Below are 22,008 nucleotides of genomic sequence, written 5' to 3'. Positions count from 1 at the left end.
CAGTAACGGAGGAAAGGACTGACCATGTAAAGGTTTTGCTGGACTTGTCTTTGAAAGGGTAATTGCACATATAAATAGTTTGGGGGATGAAATCCTGCTGACAGATTCCCTTTAAAGAGGACCTTTAGGCTATGTTCACACATCATGTTTTTTTCAGCATTTTGTGATGCTTTTTTTATGCAAATTTTCAGCTGAATTTTCCAGTACCAGCAAAGTCTATGAGATTTCAGAAATCTCATGCACACTTCATGTTTTGTTTTTGTTCAGGATTTTGTGCTTTGCATGTTTTTTTTTGCAAAAAAAGAGCATGTCACTTCTTCATTAAAGTTTGTTCAGTGTTTTTTCTTCCATTGGAAGTAATGGGTGGTGAAAAAAACGCTGAAAAATGCACCAAAAAACGCAGGTGTCAAGTTTTCAGTGTTTTTTCATGTTTTTTTGTGCCTAAACCAGAATTGAGAATAAATGAGATTTTTTTTTTCACTGAACCTTATGTACATACATAAAAGAGACAAAAGGACAGTGAAAAAAAAACGCTGAAAAAATGCACCAAAAATGCACCAAAAAAAAAGGAAGAAAATAGCAACAAAAATCCTGAACAACCTCCTGGCAAGAGATCAGGATTTGCTGCAGAAAATTAACGCTGAAAAGACCATGATGTGTGAACATAGCCTTATAGTATGGCTTGTTTGTTTGTTTTACAGTCATACAGTTTCAGAGATATGGACCTTTTTATTTGGTGTTAATTTTATAATTTTTCTGGTCTTTACCACGGGGGCATGGCTCATTGGATTCTTTGGGGGTGTACCTTTATGCTGCTGTGCATTATTTTCTTGTGAGCCACACCATCTTGGTGAAGACCAGAAAAATTTGGACTAAATAAAAAGGTCCATATCTCTGGAACCGGATTTAAAAAAAAAAAAAGAATACTCAGGGGTGCAGCTGGAATAAAATTGGATATTTTTGACCTGTTTACGTGTCCTTTTAATAAATCTTACACGTACTATAAGGGTAACGACTGCAACATGTGAATACATCCTTACCACTGTCGTCAGGAGACCTCGTAAGTGTGGGAAACATTGTTCTAAGATAGATGTAAAGCACAGATACCATCTTACCTGTACCTAAATAGAAGCGGATCACTAATTGCCTTTGTTATATTCCCCAATGGCAATGACCCACAAAGGGACTAACACAGGGGTCTCAAACACGCGGCCCGCGGGCACAGACCCCTTGACGATCCCGACCTGGTCCAGGAGGAGCCGCCGACAGCAGCGCTGAATTGCCACACAGAGACTGTTTCCCAGCACAGCATTTCCAATGACAGCCGCTGACCAATCAGAGGCCAGCAGCTGATATCTGCGTGTCGGCGCAGCGAGTATGACGTCATTGCCATATGCAGATGTCAGCTGCTGGCCTCTGATTGGCCAGCGGCTGACATTGAAAATGCTGTGCTGGGAGACAGTCTCTGTGCGGCAATTCAGCGCTGCTGTCGGCGGCTCCTCCTGGACCAGGTCGGGATCGTCAAGGGGTCGGACTCTGTGGTGCCTGCGGGCCACATCTGCAGGAAGGCCGCCGAGGGAACGGAGGACAGGTGAGAATCATCTTTTTTTTTTTCTATTTTATGTGTGTGAAGAACAGCACAGGGGGCACAGAGCCACAACATGGGGACCGGGATGGGGCACAGAGCCACAAGAGGGGACCTGGATGGGGCACATAGCCACAGGATGGGGACCTGGATGGGGCACAGAGCCTCAAGATGTGGACCTGGATGGGGCACATAACCACAAGAGGGGACCTGGATGGGGCACATAGCCACAGGATGGGGACCTGGATGGGGCACAGAGCCTCAAGATGTGGACCTGGATGGGGCACATAACCACAAGAGGGGACCTGGATGGGGCACATAGCCACAGGATGGGGACCTGGATGGGGCACAGAGCCTCAAGATGGGGACCTGGATGGGGCACAGAGCCTCAAGATGTGGACCTGGATGGGGCACATAGCCACAAGATGGGGACCTGGATGGAGCACATAGCCACAAGATGGGGACCTGGATGGGGAACATAGCCTCAAGATGTGGACCTGGATGGGGCACATAGCCACAAGATGGGGACCTGGATGGGGCACAGAGCCACAAGATGGGGACCTGGATGGGGCACAGAGCCACAAGATGGGGACCAGAGCCACAACATGTGGACCTGGATGGGGCACATAGCCACAAGATGGGGACCTGGATGGGGCACAGAGCCACAAGATGGGGACCAGAGCCACAAGATGGGGACCTGGATGGGGCACATAGCCACAAGATGGGGACCTGGATGGGGCACATAGCCACAAGATGGGGACCAGAGCCACAACATGGGGACCTGGATGGGGCACATAGCCACAAGATGGGGACCTGGATGGGGACCTGGATGGGGCACATAGCCACAAGATGGGGACCTGGATGAGGCACATAGCCACAAGATGGGGACCTGGATGGGGAACATTGCCACAGGATGGGGACCTGGATGGGGCACATAGCCCCAAGATGGGGACCTGGATGGGGCACATAGCCCCAAGATGGGGACCTGGATGAGGCACATTAGTACAAGATGGGCGCCAGGATGGGGAACGTTGCCACAGGATGGGGACCTGGATGGGGCACATAGCCACAAGATGGGGACCTGGATGGGGCACAGAGCCACAAGATGGGGACCTGGATGGGGCACAGAGCCACAAGATGGGGACCAGAGCCACAAGATGGGGACCAGAGCCACAAGATGGGGACCTGGATGGGGAACATTGCCACAGGATGGGGACCTGGATGGGGCACATAGCCCCAAGATGGGGACCTGGATGAGGCACATTAGTACAAGATGGGCGCCAGGATGGGGAACGTTGCCACAGGATGGGGACCTGGATGGGGCACATAGCCACAAGATGGGGACCTGGATGGGGCACAGAGCCACAAGATGGGGACCTGGATGGGGCACAGAGCCACAAGATGGGGACCAGAGCCACAAGATGGGGACCAGAGCCACAAGATGGGGACCTGGATGGGGAACATTGCCACAGGATGGGGACCTGGATGGGGCACATAGCCCCAAGATGGGGACCTGGATGAGGCACATTAGTACAAGATGGGCGCCAGGATGGGGAACGTTGCCACAGGATGGGGACCTGGATGGGGCACATAGCCACAGGATGGGGACCTGGATGGGGCACATTAGTACAAGATGGGGACTTGGATGGGGAACATTACTACAAGATGTTTTCCATTATTACTATATGATGCTAATTGTAAGACAATATTACTGTATGTGGCCAATTGGGGGAAATAAAATTGTAAAAAAAATAAAAAATAAAATAAAGCATGAAAAAATATTGGGCACTAAAAATGCTGTTTTATATGTAAACTAAAGTAAACACAAAAAAGTGCACGTTTATTATCGCCACATCCATAACGACCCAAGCCATAAAAAAATAAACACGGCAAAAATGTTCAAAAGGTGTATACAAAAAAAATGGTATCACTAAAAATGTCACATTGAACAAAGAATGCGGCCCCCCAAATTCAAATTTTTTCCATGTGCGGCCCATATACCCAGCCGAGTTTGAGACCCCTGGACTAACATGTAAACATAAGGGAAAAAGTGTCAATGGTGGACAATCCCTTTAAGGGGAATCTGTCACCAGGTTTTTGCCACCTAATGTGACAGCAGCATAATGTAGAGACAGAGATCATGATTCCAGCGATGTGTCACTTACTGGGCTGCTTAGTGTAGTTTTGATAAAATCACTGTTTAACTAGTAAGAGATTATTATTCAAGGACTACTTAGCCTGCTGCCAGGTAGTCAAGCATATTCATGAGCTCTGAATAACTCCGCCCACACCACTGATTGGTAACTGACTCTGTACACTGTGCATAGGCAGAAAGCTGCCAAACAGTGGTGGGGTGAGGTTATAGAGCTCCAATTTCAAATAACTGCTATATCTGCAGCAGGAAAAGTGATTTTATCAAAACGACAGCATGCAGACCAGCAAGTGACACATCGCTGGAATCAGGGTCTTGTTCTCTACATCATGCTGCTCTCAGATGGATAAGCAAAAATCTGGTGACCGATTCCCTTTAATATTCAAATATATCTCCTTTTAACATTCAGCCCTATAGTTACTAAATGATGATAATCATCTTTCTAATGAGGCTTTCAGTCCTCTATAAATACTTTACAATCAAAAGTCATTTCCATTCAGTGATGGAGATGGGAAATCACTTTTATTAAAGGTCAGCTCCACTTCAAACTTAAAAATTTGTCTATGACTCGTATTTTCTCTCTTGCATTTCCTCTACCCGTGGAGTGGAATTAAAAGGGTGGTCACCAGTGGTCCTGCTTAGTTATAATCCCTAACGAAGAGCTGTTAAAAAGAAAATCAGACCTTGTTTCTTTCAAGCCACAAGCAAACTAAATGCCCTCATACACATCAGACTAACGTTGGCCGAACCTACCAACATCGGCGGGATCAGCTGACCATCTAATCAATAGGGGGCCTCTCGACTCTCCCCCATACATATCCCTGAAATAGCTAATTAATATGAGCTCGGTGGGGGTCCATCTGTGCACTTTATCTCCACTTCATGTGGATGGTAGTTTAAGTGCAGTACCCTTAGTAGCCACTAGGCAATGTATGGAGCTGCTGTGTTACATACTGTCCACTGCCTAGTTCCTGCCGCTGTCGGAGTGGATTACATGTGATTATGAGGGTGCCGATGGCGGCCCTCCATCAATCTTATATGGATGACCTATTCTACAGATAGCTAAAAGATAGTCCAGTCCTGGAAAACCTCTTCAATAAGGTTATAGACCAAACTGGACAACCATCTTATATGTACTGGAAATCCCAACTCTCCACACTTGAAATGTTGAGGGAAAGAAGGATGGGACATGCTGAATTTTTACATGCCGGATCCTTATTTGTCGTGGGAGAGAAGACATGTGTGCCAGCGCCACGTTTACTAAACCATAATGGATAGTCCTTGATTTCTGTAAGTTTACCATGAGAAGAGATTGGTATTTTAAGAATTAAAAGAATTTTCTAAATATATTGATGCTGATTCGGTGATGAGCTGCCTCAACAGGAGGAATGTAGTATTACAAGTATTACATGGCTAGCATTCAAATACAGTGGGTACGGAAAGTATTCAGACCCCTTTAAATGTTTCACTCTGTTTCATTGCAGCCATCTGGTAAATTCTAAAAAGTTCATTTTTTTTCTCATTAAAGTACACTCTGCACCCCATCTTGACTGAAAAAAAAACAGAAATGTAGAAAAACTGAAATATCACATGGTCATAAGTATTCAGACCCTTTGCTCAGACACTCAGATTTAAGTCACATGCTGTCCATTTCCTTGTGATCCTCCTTGAGATGGTTCTACTCCTTCATTGGAGTCTAGCTGTGTTTAATTAAACTGATATGACTTGATTTGGAAAGGCACACACCTGTCTATATAAGGCCTCACAGCTCACAGTACATGTCAGACCAAATGAGAATCAGGAGCTCAAAGGAACTGCCCAAGGAGCTCAGAGACAGAATTGTGGCAAGGCACAGATCTGGCCAAGGTTACAAAAGAATTTCTGCAATACTCAAGGTTCATAAGAGCACAGTGGCCTCCATAATTCTTAAATGGAAGAAGTTTGGGACCACCAGAAGTCTTCCTAGACCTGGCCGTACAGCCAAACTGAGCAATCGTGGGAGAAGAGCCTTGGTGAGAGAGGTAAAGAAGAACCCCAAGATCACTGTGCCTGTGCTCCATTGATTCAGTAGGGAGATATGAGAAAGTTCCATAAAGTCAACTATCACTGCAGCCCTCCACCTGTCGGGCCTTTATGGCAGAGTGGCCCAACGGAAACCTTTACTCAGGGCAAGACATATGAAAGCCCGCATAGAGTTTGCTCAAAAACACATGAAGAACTCCCAGACTATGAGAAATAAGATTCTCTGGTCTGATGAGATGAAGATAGAACTTTTTGGTGATAATTCTAAGCGATATGTGTGGAGAAAACCAGGGACTGCTCATCACCTGCCCAATACAATCCCAACAGTGAAACATGGTGGTGGCAGCATCATGCTATGGGGGTGTTTTTCAGCTGCAGGGACAGGACAACTGGTTGCAATTGAAGGAAACATGAATGCGGCCAAGTACAGAGATATCCTGGATGAAAACCTCTTCCAGAGTGCTCTGGACCTCAGACTTGGCTGAAGGTTCACCTTCCAACAAGACAATGACCTTACAATGACCTTAAGCACAGAGCTAAAATATCAAAGGAGTGGCTTCAGAACTACTCTGTGACCATTCTTGACTGGCCCAGCCAGAGCCCTGACCTAAACCCAATTGAGCATCTCTGGAGAGACTTGAAAATGGCTGTCCACCAACGTTCACCATCCAATCTGATGGAACTGGAGAGGATCTGCAAGGAAGAATGGCAGAGGATCCCCAAACACAGGTGTGAAAAACTTGTGGCATCATTCCCAAGAAGACTCATGGCTGTACTAGCTCAAAAGGGGGCTTCTACTCAATACAGAGCAAAGGGTCTGAATACTTATGACCATGTGATATTTCAGTTTTTCTTTTTTAATAAATTTGTAAAAATTTCTACATTTCTGTTTTTTTTTCAGTCAAAATGGGGTGCAGAGTGTACTTTAATGAGAAAAAAATGAACTATTTCGAATTTACCAAATGGCTGCAATGAAACTAAGAGTGAAAAATTTAAAGGGGTCTGAATACTTTCCGTACCCACTGTAAATGGGCAACTATGTAAAACATGGTTGCATTGAGGCGACCTGAGCTTGCATTGCTGTATGCAGCTGCTCTGTAGTCTGGCAAAGAGAGGAGGTAAATGATATTCAAAAAACCCTCAATACTGTATGTATAGGGGAGGACACTATAGTACCTGAATTTAGTGAAGTTGGGCTTTATTATACTATTTTCTCATATTTTTTTGCTTCTCTATTTCTCCTTGTCTGTATTCGTGCCCTGAGTCTCCTCATTCATTATCTTCCTAAATTCACATTTTCCTTGCCCCAATTTCATCATTTTCTCGCAGCAATATTTTTTAGTCCCTTTCTTTTTAGTTTAATATTTTCCTTCGCTGCTCCCTCCCCCACTTCCCACCCCTTCCCTTTGATGTGTCTGTACATTAGAAAGTGGATAATTAAAGATTAGGAAGTAATCATTGCCTCCTTCTGCGCAGTCCCCTCCCGGGGCCAGGCTGATAATGATGCTAATCAGGTTGGGGTGTCTGGGGCTTGTTCTCTGAGTATACTGTGAGGGAATGTGACATGAGATTATCCGAGTGACTGGATCCAATGTGACCTCAGGATATGGACATTCCTGGCGAACACATATATGAATATAATCTTATTGCCGGAGCCTAAAATCAATTTTAAGGGTGGTTGCAAGGAGCCTCCGCCAGTCTTATGGGCCAGTCAAGCTCAGTGGTGGGATTTTAGCGTACTTATAGTAATATTCAATCTTCATTTGCTCTTCATTATGTATTAATATATGTTTTCCTAAAGAACATTTCCCTCTATAACTGAAAAAGACACATGTTCTATAGAGTGTTAAAAATTCTGATTACCAACTTCTGAGCTATATCCCTTACATGCAAAGTTGGGTGACTATCAATATGTGTCACGCAAGGTGTGGGAAAGACTAAAGCCCCCGTCTCACATAGCGAGATCGTTGCTGTGTCACGGTTTTGGTGACGCAACAGCGACCTCACCAGCGATGTCGCTATGTGTGACACTTTGCAGCGATCAGGCCCCTGCTGTGAGGTCGCTGATCGCTGCAAAGTGTCCTGGACCATTTTTTGGTCGTTGCTCTCCCGCTGGTCAGCACACATCGCTGTGTGTGACCAGCAGGAGCAGCGATCAGGCTGGTAACTATGGTAAACATCGGGTTACTAGGGGCACACGCGCACTTAGTAACCCGCTGTTTATCATGGTTACGAGCCTGCTAAAGTGAGCGGTAACCTCCCGCTCACTGTAGCAGAGTGGTAACCATGATAAACAACGGGTTACTAGGAGCACATGTGCCCCTAGTAACCCGATGTTTACCATAGTTACCAGCCTGCTCCTGCTTCAGCAGGCTCGTAACCAGGAGCAGGACATCGTGGAAAGATTCTTTCCACGATGTCGCTGCTCCCCTGATCGTTGATGAGCCTGCCTGTTTGACAGCTCACCAGCGACCACATAACGACGCAGCAACGATTCCTGACAGGTCATATCGTTGTCGGGATCGTTGCAGTGTCGCTAAGTGTGACGGGGCCTTAAATGCACAACGACGGAAAGAGGGGGAGGAAGCCCAAACACTAGGGAAAGAGTAAGTGGAGACCCGTAGGCAGATCTGATAGCACCCTGTCTCTCCTAACATCCCTAAATAGGTTCCGCACCTATCGCCGAGTAGGAAACCTAATCCCTGACTGCCCCTAGCGATAGGCCCTAGATAGGGAGGGGACCGGGTGAGCTCTAGTCAGCCCACACTGCAACTAAAGACAAAAAGGTAAACAGACAAGAGAATACACTTAGCTTGTGAAGACACCAGAGAGATCACGCCAACTATTCTCCAAGAAGCCACTAGCCGACTGCTAGTGCTTCAAGCCTGGACAGAGGAAAATAGTATCACCGGCGACTGAGGGTATTTAAACATCCAGCAAGGGTGTGTCAATTAGCAGCAGAAGGTGAAGGTAACTGCTAGGTCCTAGAGAGAGCAGGATATCACTGAACTGCAGAGATGGAAAGATCAAGAAGGTGCATGCAGAGCCAAGCGCAATGACCTTCTATAGCTGGATCCAGAATGACTGTCGCACCTGACACACCCATGACAATATGGCTGGCATTCAGGTGTTCCCCTGAGTATTCTGTGTTTTGATTTTTTATAATCCACCAAACATTTCCAGAGATATTGGCCTTTTTATCTAGCGCTAATTTTTATGGTCTTTACTAAGGGGGCAGTGCTTACAGGGTAATTATGCAGAGCAGCCTAAAGACACGCCCCAGAGGATCTGAGAGCCACGCCCCCTTTGTAAATGCGATAAAATTCAGCAGTAAATATAAATGTCCATATTTCTGGAACTGTATGGCGGATTTTAAAAAAAAAGTGCAACAATCACAGGAGCAACAGGAGGAAAATAAGAGCAAAAACTGCCCACTTTTGACATGGTGACAGATCCTCTTTAAGAATATTTTAATCTGAAAGAGCAAAATTCCCAAATATTAAATTTTCATAACCACACCCCTTTTCCGGTCAGTCCCCCACAAATGAAAACAGGGTTATTGCCAGCTATGTACATCATTATTTTTATTTTTTTAGCAGGAGGATAAAATTGTAGCTAAATGACGTCTCCTTTATTCCACACACTTACAATTCACTTGGAAGTTTAGAAAAAGATCTAAAAACTGACAGGCATAACATGGCCTTATGGGAAATCGTCAGCTTTGAAGGCGCTCATCACCCTTTACTACTGCTGCTTGTAGAAAAATACGAGCAAACAGCCGTAACTGCATGTAAAAAGCACTGAACAGAAATAGATTTGTCAGTGCCGTCTGCAATCACATCCCCTTATTCCACATTCTTTCAGTTCTTCTTCTCTGCCTTAGAGCTGCAGTCATCATATCACAGATATGGCCTACATAGGAACTTTTAATATAAAAAAAGGTTCTGCAATTGCAAATACTTTCTTTTTTCCATCCTCTGGATCTCCAATGTTCCTCAGATCAGTGGAGATCCAGTACCTAGTCCCTTTATCTAGTGTAGATGTGGCTGTGCATAGGCAGACACCCGCCATATAGTGTCCTGTAATTCTACACTTATCATACTTTTAGTTTATGTATACGTCCTATTACTGTTTGATTATAACTTTATCTAACCTCCTCTTCCTGATCACAGGTGGAGCGTGAGATCGCTATACTCAAGCTTATCGAGCATCCGCATGTATTAAAGCTGCATGATGTCTACGAGAACAAGAAATATTTGTGAGTATACGCCATAAAAGTATATATCTTATCGTATGTTTTGCCCTTCAGCATATTTATCATTACATTTTTTGCGTCTATTCTTTCCTTCCTAATTTAAGGGTTTATTTCGTCTTTAAAATTGGTGGCCTGCCTTCTGTTTGGAATCCTAAACGATCAGCTATCCCCCTGACCTTCCAATATACAGGCATGCTTGGCTTGGCTCAGCTGGGTATGAATGGGGAGATAGGAATATGCCACTAGCAAACCTCTCAGGCAGCTGCCTTTTTCTATAAGAACAAAAGGAGTGGGCATGTTGAAATTCAACATGCCCAACCCTGCTTTATCTCATATCTGTCCATACATCCATAGGAACGCTCGGCTTGGTCGAGCGCTCCTTTGTTCTGTATGAGAGCGTTGGTGCCAGACTCTTCTGGTGGTGGCATATCTGTGGGAGAACAATAGGATCGGTTGAAATTCACCAGGTCAGATCCTTCTCTCCTTTGACATCATCTGTCGGGAGGCCCCCATACATATTAGATTGTTGGCCAGTCCTATCAATATAGTCTGATGTGTACGGGGCCTTTTAGAAGGTTAATAGATTTTATTAAAATTGTTGGCATCTATAGGTACAGAAGCTTTATACATGTTCTTTAATTAAAAAATACTTTTTTTTTATTTATAGAAAGTGATTCAAATAAAGTTTGATGGTATCAGGGGCTTTGTATCTCCTTCATCATTGCGATTGATAGAGGTCACCAAAACCACCAATGACATTTTCTGACGTGTCAGGTGTTTAAAAGTAGAGCTCCACTTTTAAAAATGTATAGAGTTTTTGAATATATTAATATAAGTTCACCCCATTTATTTTTTATGTTTCGCTTTGCTGTTCCTTTTGACTGCCCCTGACATCACATTTTCTCCTTGTGCTTCCTCTAGATATTTGGTTCTGGAGCACGTCTCTGGTGGAGAACTTTTTGACTATCTGGTAAAGAAAGGACGTCTCACGCCAAAGGAAGCACGAAAATTCTTCCGTCAGATCATTTCAGCCTTGGACTTCTGTCACAGTCACTCCATCTGGTAAGCGGATTTACAAAAGAGACCGGCCTGCTTTAGCCATTTTGGAAACTCTGATTCATCGGATAAAATCACTTTAAGCACGCTCTTTAGAATTTTGCGCTTTTTAGAATTTCTGTAGCGGTCGTGTCCACACTTTGGCTTTCCAAATGCAAATCAACTGCGGAGCAATAGCTTAAAAACTTCTGCTACTTAGTGAGATAGCTCTATGGTATATATAAGTCTCATAATCACTGTTTCTAAAAAGTTTTTAAGTCTTGCGTTGTTTTCTGTCTACTTCCCTTTTTTCACATTGTTACCCAACTTCTCCTTTAAGGGCTTCACATTAAATTGCTACTTTAATTTTTTTTTTTACATATTTTATCTCAATATTGTGACAATTGGGAGTATAGGGTCAAACATGCAAAATTGCTCCCAGCAGATTATTATTTTTTTTCAGGAATTTTTGATTGACTGAAAACTATGATGAAATAATCAGAAGTGGTTTGTTTTAAGACTTGTTTAGAGTATCCAATAATTGGGAATGAGAATTTGTTAGAAATCTTGTTTGCCACTTATCAGGCTTGTGTAAATAGGCCGGCAATCACCCGACAGCAAAACGCTCATTCGTCGGGTGACTGGATCACTCATCGGCAGCACAACGTCATGTGTGTATTAACGATCGTTCTGCACTCATGCCATTCTGGTTGGCTTATCTAAACAGACCAATAGATGGCTGCTGACCAGCTTGTTTATAGACAATTGGCAGCTGTTTAACGACCGTGGTCAGCTTGAATAATTGGGCCCTAAAGGCTGCCATACACATTAGATGACTGTCAGCCGAACAATGCTTTGGCCGATCATTCAGCCTTCAGCTATCTCAGCCGACTGACCCATGCACAAGAGCACTCTCTTGGCCAAATGCTCCTGTGCTTTGAGCTACTGGTTGACATGTCAACCTGCAGCATATCTACCAGAGAAGAATGCGATTGGTAGTGCTAAATCAAACGTGCCCAATTAGCAACTCCCCCGATGATCAGTTGGCCAGCGCCCCCCTTACACAATAGACCGTCAGCTGAACCCGTTGATATCGGTGATTTTGACTGACATTAATCTAATGTGTATGGGGGCCTTAAGATAATCAGTGTTCATCAATCCTTCTTTATCAGTCACAGAGATCTAAAGCCTGAGAACCTACTTCTGGATGAGAAGAACAATATCCGAATAGCAGATTTCGGGATGGCCTCTCTGCAGGTCGGAGACAGCTTGTTGGAGACCAGTTGTGGGTAAGTAGTGGAAGTAAATTGGGAATTATATTGAACTTATCCCCTCTAGAAAGTAGGGACATAACATGAGTAGAAGACCACAGAAAATACTATGACTTATGTAAGGACTAGTGTTGAGCGAGTATGTTCTATTAACCCTTTCGGCGAGTATGCTCGGCCGAGCTCCGAGTATTTACAGCTGCTCGGTGATATGGTTGAATCGCTCCCGTGTGCATGATTTGCGACTGTTTGACAGCTTTATTACATGTGAGGAATGTGTAAGAAAAAGACATTCCTCACATGTAATAAAACTGTCAAACAGTTGCAAATCATGCACACGGGAGTGATTCAACCATATCACCAAGCAGCTATAAATACTCGGAGCTCGGCCCGAGCATACTCGGCGAAAGGGTTAACAGAACATACTCGCTCAACCCTAGTAAGGACATATAGGACATGTAGGAGACCAGCTTTACGATACGATACACTTTATTGATCCTGAGGGAAATTGTAGTGTTAGTATTTAGGTATTAGTGTGACAAATACTAAGAGCAGCGAGTGGATTTATTACGTTAGTACTTACAGCTTTTGCATGTTCTTCTCTCCTTCAAGATCTCCACATTACGCCTGTCCAGAAGTGATCAGGGTGAGTAATCAGTGATGTAACACAGACATCAGGGTGCATTACCAATATTAGAAGTTAGGGGGCACTGCTGGACTGTCATTTCATCACGCCTTTACATCCATTGCAGGGTGAGAAATATGACGGCAGGAAGGCTGACATCTGGAGCTGTGGAGTCATCTTGTTCGCTTTACTAGTGGTGAGATTTTATATCTTTTGACCAATTTATATGGCAATCTACTAAAAATAAGGTACTGTGCAAAAGTTTTAGGCAGGTGTGGAAAAATTCTGCAACTCGAGAATACTTTAAAAAATAGAAGTGTTAATAGTTTATTTTTAGTAATAAACAAAATACAAAGTGATGTAACGAAACCAAAATCGAAATCAAATCAGCCACAATTTGCCTTCAAAACAGCATCAGTTCTTCTAGTTACTTGTCACTTGCACGCTGTTTTTGAAGGCTCTCGGTTGGGAGGTTGTTCCAAACATCTTGGAGGACTAACCACAGATCTTCTGTGGATGCCGCTAATGCAAATCCTTCTGTCTCTTCATTTAATCCCAGACAGATCTGATGATGAGATCAGGGCTCTTTGGGGGCCATATCATCACTTCCATGCCTTGTTCTTCTTTGCACTGAAGATGGTCCTTAATGACATTGATTGTATGTTTGGGGTCATTTTCCTGCTACAGAATAAATCTGTAGACAATCTGACGCCTCCCTGATCATATTGCATGATGAATAAATGTAGAAAACCCTGCATTTAATGGGGTATTCTAATCCCAAACATTTTTTACATAGCCACAGAATATTCCATAAATGTATAGTACATGCAGGTCCCACCAAGGAGACCTGCATCTGTCTAATATAAGCAGCTAGGGGGCGCTGTCAGTGAAGAGATGGTCGGAATTGCCGTTCATTTGTGTGGGAATTCCAACCACCTCTCCACTGACAGCAGCTTGATTCAGGACCCCATTCTCAAGATAAGTGCAGGTCTTATTAGCGAGACCCCCATCTATGATATATTTATGACATTTCCTGTGGATATGCAATAAATATATGAGATGGGAATATAATGAATGTAATAAAGTCTAGCAATAAACTAAACAGAACACAATGGAGACAGTGGCCATATCTGGACTATAGTGGAAACAATGGTATTTATGGCCATAGTCAATTGGAAATAGTTTTCCCCCTCAACAAGGTGTAGATGCAGACTCAGAATGACCAGACTCAAAGCACATACAGTGCAATATATTAGTAATGTAGAGAATAATAAAATATATGGACCAGGTCAGGTGGCAAATGCTTTCAATTATTGCATCTTTAAAAAACGTATGTGGTTTCTTAAATGTATGAATTTCTTTGACATGCGTTTTTTGACCACAACTCATCCGCATCAGCGTTAGGCTGTGTGCCCACTATGCGTTTATTAAGCATTTCCGCAGTGGCAATTCCGCAGCAGAAACGCTTAAAAAAAAGCTTGGTAGAAGGTCTGCCATGTTCCCCAATGATAATCCGCATGTGCTGTGCACATGCTGCGGAAATTTCCGCTGCGGATTATCATTGTGGAAAAATCCGCAGCACTACCAATTATTTTGCGTAAACGCTGCGTTTTCGCCGCCATTGACTTGCATTGGAACGCATGGAATCCGCATGACTACATGTGCACATGGGAATATTAAGCGATTCAATGTGCGGATGGTACCCGGGTCTGGAGAAGAGGAGACTCTCCTCCTGACCTGGGTACCATGGTACCTGTAAAAAGAAAAAGAATTAAAATAAAAAATACATTATACTCACCTTCTGATGGCCCCCGGTCTTTTCTCCGCTGCGTCCGGTCTCTTCTACGGCTCGCGATGGTCTAAAAGGACCTTTCAGACCACCGCGAGCCGTAGAAGATAACAGACGCAGCGGAGAAAAGACCGGGGGCCATCAGAAGGTAAGTATAATGTATTTTTTTTATTTTTTACCATTTTTAATCTTTTTTTCAACTATTAACTTGGTCACACTATATAAATCCATGCTGGTTGCATGGATTTATATAGTGTGACCAAGTTGACAAGCACTTTCCAAGTGATGCTAAAATCGCTTGGAAAGCGCTTGACAACCCGCATGCGGAAAAGCCAGTGAAGAACGCTTCACATCCGCATGTCCCTGGCAGGAAAACGCATGTACAATCCGCATGGACAATCCGCATGCGTTTTTTTCTGCCAGGGAGATGCAGAAACCCTCTGGAAAAATCTGGAGCATTTCTGCATCGTGGGCACATAGCCTTAAAAGGATCATCAGATGAAAAACTCAGAAAGGCTGCCCCAAACTCTAATCTGCTTACATGTCTAGTATTCAGTTTCTCTGTAGCACCCCCATAGGGAAAATGAGGTATTACAACTTTCCCAATAAAAATGAATGGGTTGTCTGTATAATGCATGAACCTGCTGTGTATTTGGACATGTGTTTTCAAAACCAGACAACCCCTTTAAAAGTGCAACACAAAATGAGAAGGTCCATGCGTGGAGTTAAGGACCACATACACATTAGACTAACGTTTGCAAGACCAGCTGATATCACCGGGCTCGGCCGACAGTCTAATATATTTTTGGGGCTCCCCCAAAAGATGATGTCATGAGAGATAAGCATCTGGCATGTTTGCCTTTGACTGCCAAATCTTTTGGTGTTGGGGTTCTAGGAGTTGAGAGAGACAGCTACCTATTGTGTACGTGGCTTCTTAAGGCCCCACCATACATATCTCTCCTGCCATCCCCACTACACAAGAACGGTCATTTTAGCCAATTACTCCTATGTTCTCCTGGAGAAACTCCACTGAAACTCAGCAGGCCGGATCCTTATGCCCCCCAACATCATCTGTTAGGTGGCCCCCATACACATTAGACTGTCGGACAAATTTAGCTTAATGTGTATGGGGTCTTTAGATTAAGAGTGGAAATACTTATTTTTTATCCAGACAAATACTTTTTTTTTGACTCAGCACTAGGCGAATTCTGGGCTTCATTATGAAGAATCCTCCTTATCTATATATGTGTGGAGCGTCTGATCCTTCAGAACGTTATGTAATTATCTGCATTTACCTCTGATTGTTCTCCTGCCGTCTCCTCTGTGGACACATAACATTTCCCTACAGATTACTGCAGCGCTAGCACAACTCAACACTTTTATGAATGCTGCTGTGGCAGGAAAAAAAATGTCATAATAAAGTTTGAAAAGTTTCTTTTCTTGCTGTTCTGTTTAGTAAGTTGGATATAACTTTTATCAGCAATGAATGACCTCATTATGTGTCCTGCGGAAACCGAGAGGATTTATGGGAAGATTAGGACGCTTACAACACATCGCAATATTAGCACCCATAAAAAGGAGGCAGGTTCACAGATCCTCAGTTATGATAATCCGGTATATACAGGAGAACAACCATTTTATTGTATTGTTATAGAGCAGATGAAAGATAGTCAAATAGTACAAGCGAGATACGACATAAAGACCTCCCGTAATCACCATCGTTACCACTTAATATGTCAGGTTGAAGATTTGACATAGTAAAAGAGTTACACACACTTAAGTGCACCCCAGAAGAAGTCTTAGAAAACAAATAGGGAACAGTTCTCCACAGATATTATTAATCACATGACAAAACAGACATAAAAGGATAAATCTCATCATACTAATTCAAGGATAATACACGTGAAAAGGGATGTTGCCAGTGTGAGACATGTAGTGACTGACAGTCCGCTCTCCTGATCTACATGTCTCACACTGGTAACACCTCCTTTCATTTATAATAAGCTCTGAAAACAATTTCTCGCAGAGATCTATGTCCGGCCCATAGATCTTAACAGCTCATTTACATATTAAGAAAAATGTGGATTTCTGTGGAATAAGACATCGGATCACAAATATCAAGGTATCCTTTTTATTGCCCATATGTACGGCTTAGGAGGGTTGATCGTACTGACAGATTCCCTTTAATTCATAACTGTATATTGTTGCATCACTAGAGTTGATTTTTTGACAGCCGAGTCCATGACTGTTTTGTTGCACTTCAGGGTGCTCTCCCATTTGATGATGACAACCTACGGCAGCTCCTAGAGAAGGTAAAACGAGGGGTCTTCCATATGCCACATTTTATTCCCCCTGACTGTCAGAACCTTCTATGTGGGATGATCGAGGTGGATCCTATCAAGAGATTGACGGTGAGTAATAAGGAGGGAATCAAAGGCAGTCTCTTCACCCTGACATTAATTTCAGCTGGAGACAGATGATATTATTAGTTCTTCAGCCTTGAGGACAGGTTGTTGGAGCTTAAATTAACTAAAATGGAGATTGTGTATTACATCATTGTGTTGTCAAGCTGCCATCAGCATCTCCATTCTCCATCATTAAAATTTAGCATAGTAAGACATGCAAAATGGTGCAACAGCCTGGAGCAGCTCCAGTAACTACCTTCTGTACGAGAGGCTGAAAATAATTGCAAAATATATACATCTGGGGTAAAATTAAGGAGTACAGTGGATAAAAAAGCAGCGTAGAATTCCCTCGTGTGATACAGATCAGGAGCATGATATTGCAGGTATAGATCAACTGCAACAAACAATATGTTTTATATAGTATATAGCCGGGACGCAAAACCTGCAGCCGCTATGCCATTCTGTGTGGCCCCCAGCCCTTTCTGACTCCTCTGTGTTCAGTAACTCTCAAAAACCATGGGGATAGCTGTACTGAATGTATCGTCATCTTGACAACTATTTTTGGAGTGCTAAATATATATTTTTGGTGGTTTGAGATAGGTTAGGGCATGGAAATATAGCAATCATTTAATTAAATCCATTCTACCTAGGTGTATATTTTTCTTCTAAGGATCAGAATTCCATTTTACAAATGCAGAGCTCCAAAGCCCCAGTTTCCCTTCACATAGCTTAAAACCTACATAACGAAATTCCGTTTATCTGCAGACACCACTAGAGGGAGCTCACTGCACAGAAATGTATACAGCTGCCATTGAACCCTATAATAAATACATTTGCAGTGTGCTCCCCCTGGTGTTAGCAGAAATAAATGTATTAACAAGCTCAGAAGTCAATTACAAGATATTAGGAACCCCAAACCCACCATCCATTTGTGACCCAGAGTAGAGATAAAGTTACCAAATTCAGCTCTATTTAATTTATGTGGCAATTGTATCACCTGTACTTTTAGATTGTAATGGACATGTGCTTCAACCTCTTACATGATCAAAATAATGTCTTTATCTTATATATTGGCACTCTTGAAATTATTCCAGAAAATGAAGTATTTCTCCCAAAAAATTATTGCAATTACACACGTTTTGTTATGCAGATGTTTATTTCCTTTGTGTATTGGAACACATAAAAACAGAGAAAAAAAGGCAAATTTGACATAATTTCACACAAAACCCCAAAAATGGGTCAGACAAAATTGTTGTCACCCTCAACTTAATATTTAATTGCACTCTCTTTAGAATAAATAACTGCAATCAATGGCTTCCAATAACCATCAACAACCTTCTTACACCTCTCAACTGGAATTTTGGACCTCTCTTAGTTTGCAAACTGCTCCAGGTCTCTCATGTGAAGGCGCCTTCTCCCAACAGCAATTGTAAGATCTCTCCACAGGTGTTCAATGGGATTTAGATCCAGACTCATTGCTGCCACTTCAGAAATCTCCAGCGCTTTGTTCCCATCTATTTCTAGGTACTTCTTGAAGTTTGTTTGTGGTCATTGTCCTGCTGGAAGACCCATGACCTAGGATGCAAACCCAGCTTTCTGACACTGGGCACTACATTTCAACCCATTAGCCTTTGGTAATCTTCAGATTTCATGATGCCTTGCACACAGTCAAGGCACCCAGTGCCAGAGGCAGCAAGACAACCCCAAAACATCTTTGAACCTCCACCATATTTGACTGTAGGTACTGTGTTCTTTTCTTTGTAAGCCTCATTCCATTTTCGGTAAACAGTAGAATGATGGGCTTTACCAAAAAGCTATGTCTTGGTTTCATCTGTCCACAAGACAGAAGGATTTTGGCTTACTCACATACATTTTGTCAAACTGCCGTCTAGCTTTTTAATGTCTATGTGTCAGCAGTGGGGTCCTCCTGGGTCTCCTGCCATAGCGATTTATTTCGTTCCAATGTCGACAAATAGTTCGCGCTGACACTGATGCACCCGGAGCCTGCAAGACAGCTTGAATTTCTTTGGAACTTGATCGGGGCTGCTTATCCACCATCCGGACTATCCTGTGTTGCAACCTTTCATCAATTCTTCTCTGCTGTTCCCATTAAGGGAGATTAGCTACCGTGCTATGGGTTGTAAACTTCTTAATTATGTTGTGCACTGTGGACAAAGGAACATCAAGATCTCTGGAGATGGACTTGTAACCTTGAGATTGTTGATACTTTTCAACAATTTTGGTTCTCAAGTCCTGAGACAGTTCTCTTTTCTTCCTTCTGTTCTCCATGCTTAGTGTGGCACACACAGATACACAATGCAAAGATTGAGTCAACTTCTCTTTTTATCTGGTTTCAGGTGTGATTTTTATATTGCCCACACCTGTTACTTGCCACAGGTGAGTTTAAACGAGCATCACATGCTTGAAACAAAGTTGTTTACCCACAATTTTGTCTGGCAAATTTTGAGGGTTTTGTGTGAAATTATGTCCAATTTGCCTTTCCTTCTATGTTTTATTGTGTTGTTCAAATACATACAAAGGAAATAAACATGTGTATAAGAAAACATGTGTATTTGCAATAATTTTCTGGGAAAAACACTTCATTTTCTGGAACAATTTCAAGGGTACAACGCTTTCGGCAATGACTCTATGGTTCCTTCAGTTGTCTCTAAGGTGTGCACCCATATGAAGAACAAGTGCGGTACCTTGTGCCGTGTCACACTTAGCTCTAGCATGGATGACGTACAGCAGTATGTGTTAGTTGTATGTTTTTTCCCTTGCAGTTAGAAAACATTCAGAAGCACAGCTGGTACATGTGAGTATATAAACCATGGCAGATCTCATTCTGTGTGTATGTGCTGTATTTGTAGTGCATGCATGTGACGCGTTCATATATGGCGGAAATCTCTGTATATGAACCAGTCATAGCTGTGAGGGTTCATCTGAGAAGTGCTGTCCATGACAGATAAATGTGTCTGTAAATAGGATGTGCATGGAATTGACGATTAGTGGCTGTGACAGATTGCTGTGTGTGTATATTAAGCTTACTGACAGATAGATGGTTGGCAACAGTGCGTACATATAGCACATTGACAGATGGCTGTGTACATGGAGAATTGTGTACATGCATGATGTTCAGACCTTTTTTTAATACAGTGGGGGCAAGAATGAACCAGAACCAGAGCAGGCAGTTCCCAGGAAGGTACAGATGGGGTCTTTGCCATCGCTGGAGGATGTGGACCCTGATGTATTGGAAAGTATGCACTCCCTAGGCTGCTTTAGAGACCGCAACAAATTACTGCAGGACCTCTTGTCTGAAGAGTAAGGGTCTACATTGCTTTTCTTTATTTATTGCTTTACACTTCGCAATATGTATAAGGGCACAGTTAGATGGCCGCATAAATCGGAGCAAGATCGTAACACAATGCACTGACTGGCCAGCAGCTCTCCCAACCCGAGCGTGGCAGAAATCACACTCGAGAGAGCCACCGGCCAGTCCATGCACTGTATTCCGATCTCGTTCCGATTTCTACAGTGAGTGCAATTATCCACATCCAATGACCGAAAAAGTCTGCCTTTTCCAAGAAACAGTGCCACTCATATTCATGGACTGTTTTGGGTATTGCAGCTTAGTCTCATTCAACTTTTTTAGGTAGACTATGACCCGGCACTTTGACCATCACCTACTACTTCATTACTTAGTCTGTGCTAATGTATTTTTTTTGTGATCCTGGAATATGGATTCATAATCCTCTGTGTTGCACAGACAAATTCACGCTTCAAAGAGTTAACCAGGAATGAAAACCATGGCTGCTTTCATCCAAAAGAACCTCACATCTGTTTCGATTATTACAGCTCAGCCTCATTTATGTCAGTGGAGTTGAGCTGGCATTCAACCACTTTACACTTAAAGGGGTGGTCAATCTTATTGATTTTCATCCTAATATCTCTCTATTTATTTTGATAATATACATTTTTCTAATATGCTTTAATTAAAAAGTCCCTATCCTTCCCTCTCTAATCTAACTGCTTTATTTATTTTTTTTTTTTACCTATTTCAGTTTTGATGACACTTTGTTTGAGAGTCCCCAATGCATGCTGGGATACTCAAATGGGACGTCATCAAGGGACAGAGGCTGCGGTCACTCCTGCAGCCTCTGTCCCCATCCTGAAACAAAGCGTCATCAGTGATATCCATTTCAGGGGCTGGGCGAGTACATGCTGTACTGAGCATGCATTGATTGTCAGTTCTGATGTATATGAGCTCACGGTGCAATATTCTTCTCATTGCACAGTGACAGTGCGCTCTTTCGCTGGCTCTGATGAGAAGTGACAAGTCGACAAGAGAGCGCACTGTCAGTACGCATTGTAAGGAGATTACTTGGCTTTGTTTCAGGGTTTTTACTGCCCGCTGCTACCACTAGAGGGAGCTTAGTGTATACATTTAAAAGGGTTATCCACAATTGGGACACCTTGCATCCTCACCGATCAGCTGTTTCAAGCTCTGGCAGAGGACAGATGTAAACAGTGTTCAGGGCGAAACATCACCGCTCCGTCACATATTTAGTGGCCCCTTCCTGGTACTGCAGACCAGCTACTATTCACCTGAATAGGATCCATTCCATTCATTTAAATTGGAGCTGATTTTAAGTACCCAGGAGTGGGCACTTAACCAGTCTTACGGAGCATTAATGGACCAAAGTGATGCCAGGGAAATGCAAATAGACATATGATATTTACCATTATACAAGGACAAGCAACCATTCAACTATCAATGTCAATTCATCTGCACATCTTTGGCTGCCATACCTCTTACAGAATAAAAGATTTAATTATAGTGAAAAAACCGAAATCAGCACATTCTTCTTATAA

At 43.0% G+C, this 22,008-nt stretch overlaps 1 protein-coding gene across 4 annotated transcripts in view; it reads left to right on the top strand.

The window, feature by feature from the left end:
- Nucleotides 1-22,008, top strand: part of BRSK2 (BR serine/threonine kinase 2) — a 182,409-nt gene that overhangs the window by 99,438 nt on the left and 60,963 nt on the right. For all 4 annotated transcript variants that reach the window (XM_073658769.1, XM_073658767.1, XM_073658766.1 and 1 more), the window contains exons 3-10: nucleotides 9,932-10,017; nucleotides 10,936-11,076; nucleotides 12,222-12,338; nucleotides 12,930-12,963; nucleotides 13,070-13,138; nucleotides 16,996-17,142; nucleotides 19,920-19,951; nucleotides 20,293-20,457. In XM_073658769.1, the coding sequence (XP_073514870.1) occupies nucleotides 9,932-10,017; nucleotides 10,936-11,076; nucleotides 12,222-12,338; nucleotides 12,930-12,963; nucleotides 13,070-13,138; nucleotides 16,996-17,142; nucleotides 19,920-19,951; nucleotides 20,293-20,457 (791 nt within the window). The remainder of the gene's footprint in view (nucleotides 1-9,931; nucleotides 10,018-10,935; nucleotides 11,077-12,221; nucleotides 12,339-12,929; nucleotides 12,964-13,069; nucleotides 13,139-16,995; nucleotides 17,143-19,919; nucleotides 19,952-20,292; nucleotides 20,458-22,008) is intronic.

This window comes from Phyllobates terribilis, unplaced genomic scaffold (assembly GCF_046119375.1).
Source record: "Phyllobates terribilis strain yellow unplaced genomic scaffold, ASM4611937v1 Scaffold_13__5_contigs__length_258822181, whole genome shotgun sequence".
NCBI classification, from domain to species: Eukaryota; Metazoa; Chordata; class Amphibia; order Anura; family Dendrobatidae; genus Phyllobates; species Phyllobates terribilis.
This window is presented reverse-complemented; position numbering and strand designations above follow the sequence as displayed.